The sequence below is a fragment of the Erythranthe guttata genome, chromosome 5 (assembly GCF_056151865.1).
Source record: "Erythranthe guttata isolate IM_541 chromosome 5, IM_541, whole genome shotgun sequence".
Classification (NCBI taxonomy): domain Eukaryota; kingdom Viridiplantae; phylum Streptophyta; class Magnoliopsida; order Lamiales; family Phrymaceae; genus Erythranthe; species Erythranthe guttata.
Genome location: NC_142537.1, coordinates 17,612,827 through 17,625,252, shown reverse-complemented (window position 1 = coordinate 17,625,252; position 12,426 = coordinate 17,612,827). Strand labels below are relative to the sequence as shown.

Here is a 12,426-nt window from a genome sequence, read left to right as displayed (position 1 = left end):
ATGGCTCTATGATCCTATGCCAGGTAAAATAAATCATGTTCTTTTATACGGTATATCTACATAACTAATTACTCAGTAAGCACACGTACATTGATATGCATGCATGTGTGTTATTATACGTAAATTAATAACGTAAAAGTATATGATATATTTCACCAAATGCAGGTTTTACAAAATCAACTGTTATCATATTCCCCTAACTTTTGAACCCTCAAGGAATTGGTATGGATTTTGGAAGTGGAGAATTAACATACATTGCCAAATGCCAATGACTATAGGCCCAATCGAAGAAGTTTCGTTGGGCTTTTATGAGATCCACAATTCCAATAGTTTGACACCGGAATTGGTATTTTTTTCCGGGAAAATAAGAGATAACCTCATCATTAGGTAAAATAATATAGTTTAGGCCCAATTTATAATTGACCATTTGTAAATAAAATCATTTAATATTTTCTGAATTGTGTGACCTCCCTAAGCTTATATTAATGCCAATTATGCCCTTTTTTATTCATATTTTTCTCCTACTTTCTAGGTGTGTGCACGGGTCGGGTCGGTTCGGTTTTAGCCAAAAACCGAACCGAACCGAATATATCGGTTTTTGTAAAATTAAAAACCGTGTATGTTGGTTTTTTATCGGTTCGGTTTCTTTCGGTTTCGGTTTTTTTCGGTTTGGTTTCGGTTTTTTCCGGCTTGGTTTCGGTTTTTTTCGGTTCAAGCGTAACTATATATATTCAAGTTGTACAAACAAAAGAATACAATTACAATTACTTTCACAACTTACTAATGCAATGAAAATATAAAATCTTTAATTTCATAGGACTTAACGTAATTTATAGATGATGTATTATGCTTCATTTTTTTTTCCTACTTTCATCTACCACATTATTAAAACCATGAACTCAAGTAAATTTTTAATTACTAAATAAATAAAATACAATGTCTCGATTTATGAACAAATGCTTAGAATGAGACAAATAATTGAAAGATAGAAAATAAATATTAGGGTAAAATAATACATAGATTATATAAAATGAAGTCATTTTATAGTTTCGGTTCGGTTCGGTTTTTCGGTTCGGTTATTTACCTTTCCACCATACCGAACCGAATAATTCGGTATTTAAAAAATAAAAAACCGTACATGCGGTTTGCTATTCGGTACGGTTTAAAACGGCTCGATTTTTCGGTTTTTTCGGTTCGGTTTTTCGGGTTTTTTTGCTCACCCCTACTACTTTCTCTCACTTCTCTCTTATCCGTCATTTAATATTCTCCATTCATTTCTCTCTCTTCTTTTTTTTCCTCACTTTTTGACGTGTTCTTTTTATTCTCTCATCTCTCCTCTCTCTCTTCTCTCTCTTCCACAATTTCCTCTCTTCTGATATCTTTTTCTTTTATTTATTTTCTACCGCTCTCCTCTCTCTCTCTCTCTTCTTTCTTTTCCCTCATTACCTCTTGTTCTCGTTTGTTTCTGTTTCATGTTTTCTCTTTTATTTTTTCTATCTGTTCTCACCACTTTATCTTTTCTTCTACATCTCATGTTTTGGTTGTTGAAACCAATCTATTTGCTACTCTATGAAATTCATGTTTTCACCGGATATGAGATTTTTATAATGAGTGTTCAATTTTATAACACCATAGTATCTTAAATTGAAATATATTATAGTGAATTAATGGAAAATTATAGTTGACTACTATTTTTTTATAGTTGACATCGGAACAATTGTAGTTGACTATCCAATTTTTTGTAGTTGACTCTGGCAACAATATAGTTAACTACCAATTTTTTATAGTTGACATCGTAAAAATTATAGTTAACTATCTAATTTTTATAGTTGACTCTGAAAAAAATATAGTGAACTATCCGATTTTATAGTTGACTCTGAGTGTAGGTGACTGTAATATTTTAAGTTTTTCGACAACAATGATCTCTTCTTTGTTGTGGACACTGATAAAAAAATTTCATACGAAACAAATATTTATGAGTCAACAAACAGTGCGACCATAGATCTGTAGATCTAAAAAATAAGTTTGTTTACAAACTCCATTTTTGAGTAATCAACCATGGAAGAATTCTGAAACGTCGCATATGGTGATTCGCGTACTGTTGCATACCGTTGATGTAGGAGTCTTCGATATGTCGTTCGGAGTCACTGATAATGGTGTCAGAAAGAGAAATTATGGGGTAAATGCACAAAATTAGGTTAATAGAAGTCGCTGATAGAGATGGGTGTACAGGAAACTACCTATCTTCTTCTTGCCGTTTTTCACCATTGTTTATCAACCTGCGTGTCTGAACGATTCCCACAATAATGGTATTCTGAGTTTTTTTTCTTCTGAAGAAATGTAGCAAACTAGGGCACTGTTGGAAATGGGAAAAGATCCGACATATATTGCAGTTTGTTTTTGGGAGATTTTCTTGGCACAAATATAGCACACCCGCAGAAATGGGGGAGCAATTATATTGAAGAAAACGGTGGGGGGTCATTGCGATTACAAATTATGAGGGTAGTTCAGTAATTAACATTTCTGAGGGGGTTTGACCCATTAAAAATAATGTAAGGTGGTTAGTCCTAATATTTTTCCCAATGAGGAGGTTATATCTTATTAACCCTTTTTTTTCCCTCGATTATGTATTTTTCGAAATCAATATTTTGGGAGAAAAAAAATTGAAAAATAAAGTTATGTCTGTTTGTTTGAGAATAGATGATTTACACTGTAACAGTCAAATTATATTTAAAGATCTTGGACGGAATGTATTTTAGAAAAAAAAAATATTGAAAAAATAAGTGATGTGTTGTTTGTTTATGTTCTAACGACCACGTTTGTAATTGTATCAGTCAAATCATATGTGAATTAAGGAGATATAAACTTATCTTCGTTTTCCCAAAAAAAGTTAAAGTCCAACAAATTGAAAGGCTTAACAAACAAAATTTTACTTTCGGAAAACAATTGGAAGAATTTCAAAAGGGGGCCAAATAAAGCATGTGATTAATAAGATATTATCGCAAAGTGACCTATTTTTGTTGCTCGTTGGTTTGATGATTATGAAATAAATGTAATATAATGTTTATATATACATAATTCATTGAGAATGAAAAAGAAAATGTACAAAATTGAAAATTGAGGTGGAAAGAGGAGTCACTTTTACATACCAAAATTAGGTATTGTGTATTCCACATTTATCTCATATCACTAATTAATTGTAATTAATTATTTCGATCACAAATTGTGTGGTTGTGAATTGCACTAAAAAGTATATCTTTTTGGGGAAATTAAAGAAAGGGAGATTAGTGGGTTGCCATTTGCCACCTCTAACAAATATTCCATGATATTTATTAACTCAAACAATTTTTAGTCCTAAAACTAAAAATATAATTCACCAAAAAAGGGGATTTTCCTGTGTCCGCGTTTCTGTGTCCGTGCTGCATAGTCGATAGAGGACCACACGCCAAGATGTATTCATGTAATTTAAAATACGAGTCTATTTATTTATTGGCGAAATACGTTCTTCTAATAATAACTCGAAAATCACACGACAGACGTAAATCGATTGAGGAAGTTTTGTGAAATATAGCAAAATATTACTGTGCACTATTTAAAAAAATAAAATAAAGGGTTACAATAAGACAAATCAAATTGTATATGAACACAAAATCATATTAAAGTGAAGAGACAAAGACTTGTCCAAAAAGAGAAAATCCTAAATATAACACACAAAGAGGAGGGGCCACGATAATTACATGGACTTAAATTCTAAGTTCTCATTTGATGGTAAGATAAACAATGATTAACTAAATCATTAGGTTTCATTTGATACTCTTGAATAAATAAATATATTACAAAAATTATAATTCAAACAATGGCTAAAACTTAAAAGGACATATAACAAAATAGGCATTTGCCAAAAGAAAGAAACGACTATAGAAGGGATTGTGTGTTAGACTTCCTCTAGCTAGTTCAATTATACGATTGAGTTCTCGTAAGATTGCGTAATTTTATCTTGTTTCGAACTCTATATTAGTTGTCGATAAAGTTTTTATTATATATCTAATGGAAACCAAGAAAACAAGTTAAACACACGTATATGGCACTTATCTATATCATCATATTATTTTTGTGGTGGAAACTCTAAAGTTTGGGGCCAAAAATTAGGTCATAAACTCATACGTAACGCAGCTTTTGAGTGTTGGAAATCTTAGAGAAAGAAAGTTTTTTTAGTTGTGCGTGTTCCGTAAATTTAGCATTTCAGATTCTCAAAATACCTCATATTGCAAACTGAAACAACAATAAAATTGTATGCACGTGTGTGTATGTGTATATATATAGATATATATATATATGGTGAATCTTTAGGTTTAATTTTGTTATCCACATTGAATAATATATTTTTACATATATCTCAAGTCATGAAAAGTTGCACGTGTTGGTTTCGGCTGCCGGTTATTTCTATACTACATCCAGTGAAACTTACATTGGGTGATTTTTTACCGTAGATTTAAACACACCAACGTGAGTATGAGTTTATATGTTTGTGCGTGTATATATAAAAGATAAAGTCTTACCCGTTAAATTTCACCCGATGTGACATAATATAAACCTTCGAATGCAAGTCTTGAATATTAATTAGGCAGAGTATTGTGGCCATTCAGAAAATCACTAACAAACAATTCCTCATGCACACTAAATATGCACTACCCAAGATTTCAAGATTGTCAAATCACCCTTTTCCAACTGCACCCCCATACATCAAATAAACTTATAGTTAAGTCAAAATTAATTATAGATAATGCTTGATTCAATAATTAATTCACCACTTATATAATTAGCTAGTTATCTCATATATATATATATATATATATATATATATATATATATATATATATATATATATATATATATATAGAAATCCAATAATTAATAAGATATATTATCTTGTAATATGTGTGTGTGAAAAATTATAAAGCAAAAATCATCAAGTGTATCAATTATAGATATCCATTATATTTATCTATTTAATTGATTATTATTTTCTTATAATAAATGTGAACTAGTGGAGGTTTCCTTTTGTTTTTGGCTAATTTAATTAATTTGCTGCAACAACTTATGTATATTGCATCCAAATAAGTCCATCTTCATCATCTTTCTTGCCAAACACACACACACATACATACATACGTACACGCACGCACATATATCTATATATATATGTCTCAACAAAAGCAATAGCTAACAAGAAACTGATCAGAGAGAGATCTAGAGAGAGAGAGAGAGAGAGAGAGAGAGGAGAACCGACACGCACCTAGTCAAGAACACGCAGAAACACACATACAATAGTTTGTGTGTGGCTGTGTGGAGAGAGAGAGAGAGAGAGAGAGAGAGAGAGAGAGAGAGAGAGATGGAATGGAGAAAATGTTATCTAGATGTGATACTGGTGCCGTTGGGATTGATGATGAGCATGGGATACCACATTTGGCTATGGAATAAGGTTCGAACTCAGCCCTTCACCACTGTCATTGGTACTAACTCCCATGGCCGCCGCTTTTGGGTCTCCGCCATCATCAAGGTATATATAATACCCCTCTCTCTCTCTCTCTCTCTCTCTCTCTCTCTCTCTCTCTCTCTCTCTCTCTCTCTCTCTCTCTCTCTCTCTCTCTCTCTCTCTCTCTCTCCTTATTATGTTATTTCATTTTTTTTTTCTTCTTCGTTGCGATTTATGAGAAACTCTGTTTTTCAAAAGAAATGGATAGAGGTGCATTTATAATTTATTTTAGTATGTAATTAACATCTACAAAAATATTAAAATACCACTAGAAGTGAAAGAGACATAATGTTTAAGATTTTTTTTGAGTCTATGCAATTCGAAGTTTTTATTTAAAATGAAATTTGGATTTATTTTGCATTGAAACGCGTTTCCAATTTTTCATTGTTATCAGAAACATTCCCTAAATATTTATGGGAATGGCCCCGAAACGAAACGTGGAAACGCGTGTGGGTTGAAGTTTCCGTGCATCATAAACCAACATTAATCAACAAGTTATAATTGTTAGTAAGTACAAAAAAAAAAGTATTTCAATTTAAATATTTGTCACATAATTGTATATATAATGAAAATGTGAAATTAAAAACATATATATACATATGATAGAAGTTGTGTCACAATTGATCAATCATATTCATATCGATCCAATACATCTAAAGTTGTACACGCTAAAGAATTTCAAAGCTTTTTCTTTAAGTACAAGTGCCTAACTTATAATTAAGGTATGAGAGAGATACATTAGAGCCTTTGTGGGACAAAATTTAATTGCAACTAAATTACTAATACATCTTAAGTACCCCTCTTTAATTCCACGTTTTATTATTCGCTTTGGATTAATGCACATGTATTAAAAGAAATAATAAACGTGCAGGGAAATCATAATAAAATGACTAAAAAAACCCTTCTCATTAGTTGTTTCATTATTAATTATCTTAAGAGGAGTAAAGTCAAATTTGAGAAAATTACAATAAATGCTTTATTAAAATTCTAAAGTGACACAAATTTATAATTTATAAAGAGAGAGTAATTAAATAAATACAAATTTTATAATTTATAATTTCTAAAATGTACCTATTGTGAAGGTAGAATTGTTTATCAAACGTGAATAAAACTTATGTTCCTCTACGTTTTAGCAATAAGGGTCCATAGCTCAGTGGTAGAGCATTTGACTGCAGATCAAGAGGTCACCGGTTCGAACCCGGTTGGGCCCTTTAGTGTATATTTTTTATTTTTTTGTTAAATTTGAATTTTTTATTATACAAATTAAATAACTTATTTATTATATTTTTTTTATGAAATATATGAAATAAAAGTGTTTGAATTTTGGTGAAGTGAACTTATTTTTTGTTAAAATCTGAATTAATTGATTATAACAAATTAAATAAATTATTTAATCAAGACAAATTTGATATTAATAATAAAATAAAAAAAATAAAAAAAAAAACATGAATGCAGGATAATGAGAAGAAAAACATCCTGGCCGTCCAAACGCTCCGGAACACGATCATGGGGTCAACGCTGATGGCGACCACTTCAATCCTCCTCTGCTCCGGCCTAGCCGCCGTCATCAGCAGCACCTACAGCATCAAGAAGCCACTGAACGACGCCGTCTACGGCGGCCACGGCGAGTTCATGGTGGCGCTGAAGTACGTCACCCTCCTTGTACTCTTCCTCTTCTCCTTCGTCTGCCACTCCCTCTCCATTAGGTTCATCAACCAGGTCAACTTCCTAATCAACTGTCCGCCGACGGAGACCCCGATCGGAAGCGGCGGCGTGACGGCGGAGTACGTGGCGGAGCTTCTGGAGAGGGGATTCGCGCTCAACACGGCGGGGAACAGGTTGTTCTACAGCGCGGTGCCGATCCTGCTGTGGATATTCGGGCCGGTGCTGGTTTTCCTTTGTTCCGGGACGATGGTTTCTGTGCTTTATAATTTGGATCTGGTTTTAATTCCCGATAAATTAGGGAAACATTCGGGAGGTGAGATTCGTGGGAATGGGAATTGTACTCACTGTATATCAGTGTAACGGAGACAAATAATATTCAATTCTTCATTAAAATAAAAATCATTCAAAAATTACTCTTGGAGTTTTATGATGTTTTGGTACGAGTAAGGTAATTAGATACTACACGTGGTTATTTACATAAGATGAATTTAAATCGTAAATCTACACCTAATTACGCACACATATTCGTTCATGTATATGATTGTTTAGTGAGTGATTATTATAATCAGGTGTAACATCTAAACTCGTGTGTAACATAAAGTAAAATAAGTAAATATGTTAAAAAGAATTATTGATTTAAACGAGTATTGACATAAAATTTAACTTTTATGTAAACAAGAATACAAGACTATAATTTGAAATAAAGTTAATGGGGCCAGTCTCGCTAATCGATTTCTTGGAGAATCTATCGTCTAAAATTTGGTGTATTTGTGTCAAATTTTCATGAACTTGAACTAAAATTGTGTAAAATGGGCAAATTAATATAGATTTGGTGGTTCAAGTAGACTAACTATGAGGGTGTTCAACTGAGCTTATAAGCGGTTAAAAATAGTTTATAAAAATTTAGAAAATATCTTTTTAGAAAAGTACCTATTCCTCGCATTTTTATTTAAAATCTTATAATGAGTACAAATAACTTATAAATTGCATTATCGAAACACTTTGAAAGTTGTTACGAGCTTATCAGTTGTTTAAAATAAGTTAAGCCAAACATCCTCTTAATATGTGTAACTATTTTGCAATTCGAATTGCACCCTATTCAATTAGAGCAACCAATCACAACACACAGATTAATTATGCAAAACACAAAATATTCCAGCAGGTACAAAAGTCTAATCCAAGATATAAAAATACACACAACTTGAAAATAAAATAAAAACAGCACACAGATAGATAATATCCAATTAGACACCAGAACAAGAAAAAGCTATTTCACTTAGATACTGGAGCAACATTAGATTCCCAAGTCCAAATCTCAGGCACAAGACCAACCGAGTCAGCATTTCCGAGTCCAACGGTTGACTCCGAAATCCCGTTATACGGAGAATTCTCCTCCCCGTGAGCTGCTATTGTTGGAGATACATTACGGTCGATGCGGTTGATGTTGTTAATCATGTAGTCTTGAGGGGTATTCAGGTAATTTTGCAGTAGATGGCTCAAGCTCGAGGTCAACGAGCCTCGTGCAACCATGTCTTCTGCTAGTTTCACCTGAATAGAACAGCAATACAAGTTCGTTATTTAGAATTATTTTTTTTTATTTTTTTTGCATAACTTTCTTATATAGTAGTAGTAACCACCTTTGCTCTTAGAGCTTCAACATCAGATCTGAGAACTCGATTATTTGTCGTGGAATCTTTGAATTGCTGAGTGGCATCTGCCAGCTGTTTGAACAGTGTTGAATTCTCGCCTCGTAATTGGTCCACCTGTAAAAAAAAACACGAATTCAAACAATTTAATGCTATTTCATTTGTTAGCAACTATCGGAGTTTACGGCATTTCGTACCTATGTGTTATATCGAATAACTAAAAAACTCCCCGTGTTATTAATATTAGCAAGAAAACCCCATATAATGTATTTTTTTAGCACATTACCCCCTAAAAACAATGAATCATAAGGATGTTTTTGCTAATAAAATAACATCGAAGTATTTTTTTAGCAATTAGAGAAAACACAGGGGTGCCGAATGCAATAAAACCGCAACTATCAACTACAAAGAGGAAACCTGTTGTTCAAGTTCTTCTAAATGAGCTTGCTTTCTTCTTCTCGAGCGACGAGCCGATTCCCTATTAGAAACCATCCTGAAAATCACACTATCTATGTCAGCTTTTTTCTTTTTCTATTTCTTTTTCTTTTTGAAAATTTATATATAAATGTACCGTTTGATTTTCCTGATATCCATAGGATTGGTGCCTTGCTCACAAGAACCAGCTTCAATCTCTAAGTCATCATCGTCAGATTGTTCGTGTGAAGAACCACTGCTAGCTCCAACTGTTTGATTACCTATGCCCTTTGAAGTATAGCCTGAAGTTGGGCTATCAACTGGAAAACGAGTAGCTATTTCATTTCTCGAGTAATAAAGAATCGAGCATGCAATAATCAATAAGAGGATTTTTTTTTTAAAGGTGGGGGAGGTAGATGCATTTCATTCACATACCACAGATTGAAGATTGGGACTCAATCGGCACTGAAACGTTCGACTGGTTAGGATAATGATTCCGAAACCAAGACATATTATCTGCCATTGAATTAGGACCTGCCAATCCTTTTTGAATTTCCTGAAAATAAAATTCAGAGCAAGCTACGTCATAAGCAAGTTCTTAATGAAATCAATAGATTTATCATTAACCAGTCAAAATAACCGGTAAAACATCGTCTGCAAGCAAAGTTCGGCGAACAATAAAAATAACCTTTTTTTCGAGTTGAAAGTTACAATTCAACCTCTGCAAGCGAGTTATCGAGCCCAATTTCCCAGGTTTCCAAACCAATTCCTAAAATCCCGAAATTATTCGTGAAGTTCTTTTTTATTTTCTTAGTTTTTAACTTGCAAAGTGGTGCTCCTAAATCCAAATACTTAGTAATCTAGTGCAATTTCTTTTCGTACTACAAAAGGCGAATTATTAGAGCATATGGCTTATAGATAAGGAATATATAAATTAAAAATTAAGAAAAGCAATATGAATATGTTGGAGATATACAAATGATTACATATTTTAAACAAAAGCTTGACTCGAGTTTTTGTCATCTTTCTTGATGCACACCGACATTGCATACAATAACAATAACACCTTTGTTCTGGTGGTATGGCCCGCTGGATTACGTGAGAGATTACAAATTCAACTATTATATACGAGTGTTGTGTGTGTGTGAATTTAAAAACCCCAATAGTACATATAGAATTAGATTCTTTAGTGTGCTAACTTTATTTTATACTAGCACGACCAAACTCCTAACAAGAGATATGATATTAAAAAGGAATGGTTCATAATTCTTGCAAGACTCAATATAAAAAAGAAAGGCCCGACTAGAAATCCAAATACAAAAATAACTCATTGTTTGGAAATCACCAGAAAGACGAAAAAGGGATCGATGATCATCTTTCAACATGTTTTTATTTTATTTTTAAAAAAATGTGGAAATTCAAGATATATATATATATATATATATATATATATATATATATATATATATATATATATATATATATATATATATATATATCATAGATGCATTTTATACAACTTTCCGTCATTCTGATGTGTAGCTTGCGTGGACACGACGAGTAAAAGTAATTGCTTTTTCAATGGCCAAACTATAAGCAAACATTGGTAAAGCATATACTTTGATAAAGCTAAGTTTATAACTTTAATATATTTTTCTTTCACCATAAAAGAACAAAATATGCACTTCACTTTCAAAGTGATGTGGTACATTATCATATATCATTTTTTTCTCGAAAATCCAGAATATCGAAATGTACATTCATCCATCCACATACAGTTGCAGAGTCGACCGCCCGACCGCACAATTTATCAAATAAATTCAATAAAGTTGCCAGAGAAAAATCGGAAAAAAAAAATAATTTTTTTTTTTATTTTGACAACAAGTGCATGATTGATTATTTGAATATGAAATCTTAATATTATACTTTTTGCATTATTTTTTATATTATTAATTCATTTACTCAAGGGCAGTAATAATAATTAAATTAAATTAAATTTGCTCCATAAAGAAACTACAAACAATATCCTCCTACGCTTAGCCTAATCAGTAGCACTAACTCATACTTTAATTAGCCCCCATAAATGCATCAAAGCTAAACCCTAATTTATCCTTCGAAATGACAATTAAAATAAAATTACGACAAATTAACAAAAAATAAAATCCAGGCAACGACGAATTAACTATACACACAGATATAAATATGATCCTAATTATTTATTTATTTTTTGAAAAATGAAACTGACCTGGTTTTTGAAAGGAAAAGGCGCGTGATCGGCATTCTCCACGGCGAAGAAACTGTGATTGTAAGAATCAGAGCCGCCAAATATGTCAGCCTTGTGATGAATTTTCCGGTCATCCTCCGACGCAAAAAGCTCCTGAAGAGCCAATTCCGAAGGGCTTCTCTTCATATCGCCGCCGCCGCAGCCGAAGATTGAACTGTTCTTAAAAATCGCTTTCTTATTATCCATTTGCCGATGTTTGAATTTTTTTTTTAAATATTCAACACTGAAGAAGAAATGATCGATCACCCCCAAGTGTGTGAGAGAGAAAGGGGAGAGAGAGAGGAGAGAGAAAAGGGGAAGAAATGAGTGGGGGGGTTTGATGTTTATAGAGAGAGAAAGAGGAGAGAGAGAGAGAGAGAGAGCATCAGCAAAAACACACACACACACACAAAAGGGTAGGTGAAGTGGGAATGGAGAAGAAGCCAAAGTGGCTTTCTGATGAATGAAAAAGCTAAGAATCATTGCATGCAAGTCACACTCACATGTACTTCATTCTTCTCTCATTTTACGGTTTTACCCTTTGAACCAAATATAAATTGCAATTTGCATCACATTAAATAAAAGCTTATATTATATAGGAAAAAGCTTTATTTTTTTAAGGATGTTTCAAGAAATTTATTTTTGAAATAAAATCAATCATGATTAGGGGCGGAATTTGGAACAATTATTTCGAATTCCACGGACTTCACTTTGAAGGTTTTCGATTCCGAAACAATATTTTTCATTACGAATCATGAAACAATACGTGTACAGTTGAACCTCTATAAATTAATACAGCTGAGACTAGCAAATTTCTATTACTTTAGCGAAATATTTACATTATCGAACTCATTATTATTTCAGCGATGTTATTAATTTATCGAAACTCTACTGTATATATT

The 12,426-nt window shown here is 32.5% G+C and overlaps 2 protein-coding genes and 1 non-coding gene across 4 annotated transcripts; 2 read left to right on the top strand and 1 right to left on the bottom strand.

Moving 5' to 3' along the window:
* The first annotated feature begins 5,225 nt into the window (after positions 1 to 5,225).
* On the top strand, positions 5,226 to 7,611 carry LOC105967053 (uncharacterized). The gene is made up of 2 exons (XM_012991616.2): positions 5,226 to 5,560; positions 6,992 to 7,611. Exons 1-2 carry the CDS (start codon positions 5,393 to 5,395, stop codon positions 7,559 to 7,561), a joined length of 738 nt encoding a protein of 245 aa, XP_012847070.2. The 5' UTR covers positions 5,226 to 5,392; the 3' UTR covers positions 7,562 to 7,611.
* TRNAC-GCA (transfer RNA cysteine (anticodon GCA)) lies at positions 6,676 to 6,747 on the top strand. Its single transcript has one exon. It is a non-coding gene; the product is annotated as a tRNA-Cys (tRNA).
* Positions 7,612 to 8,304: 693 nt separating the features above from the next.
* On the bottom strand, positions 8,305 to 11,993 carry BZIP9 (basic leucine zipper 9). Of its 2 annotated transcripts, none has more exons than XM_012991797.2 (6): positions 11,507 to 11,993; positions 9,697 to 9,817; positions 9,419 to 9,581; positions 9,265 to 9,340; positions 8,839 to 8,964; positions 8,305 to 8,749 (listed from the first exon to the last, which is right to left on the bottom strand). In XM_012991797.2, exons 1-6 carry the CDS (start codon positions 11,729 to 11,731, stop codon positions 8,474 to 8,476), a joined length of 987 nt encoding a protein of 328 aa, XP_012847251.2. In that variant the 5' UTR covers positions 11,732 to 11,993; the 3' UTR covers positions 8,305 to 8,473. The 2 variants fall into 2 exon arrangements, with proteins under 2 accessions (XP_012847251.2, XP_088674207.1); XM_088818081.1 differs by lacking the exon at positions 11,507 to 11,993 and adding an exon at positions 9,981 to 10,114.
* Positions 11,994 to 12,426: the final 433 nt, after the last annotated feature.

Excerpts from the sequence above, each read along its gene's own strand:
- LOC105967053 (XM_012991616.2), top strand. The coding sequence starts at position 5,393 with ATGGAATGGAGAAAATGTTATCTAGATGTGATACTGGTGCCGTTGGGA. Across the intron at positions 5,561-6,991 it reads GGGTCTCCGCCATCATCAAG|GATAATGAGAAGAAAAACAT; the intron begins GTATATATAATA and ends ACATGAATGCAG.
- BZIP9 (XM_012991797.2), bottom strand. The coding sequence starts at position 11,731 with ATGGATAATAAGAAAGCGATTTTTAAGAACAGTTCAATCTTCGGCTGC. Across the intron at positions 9,582-9,696 it reads GTCCCAATCTTCAATCTGTG|TTGATAGCCCAACTTCAGGC; the intron begins GTATGTGAATGA and ends CTCGTTTTCCAG. Across the intron at positions 9,341-9,418 it reads GATATCAGGAAAATCAAACG|GATGGTTTCTAATAGGGAAT; the intron begins GTACATTTATAT and ends TGTGATTTTCAG.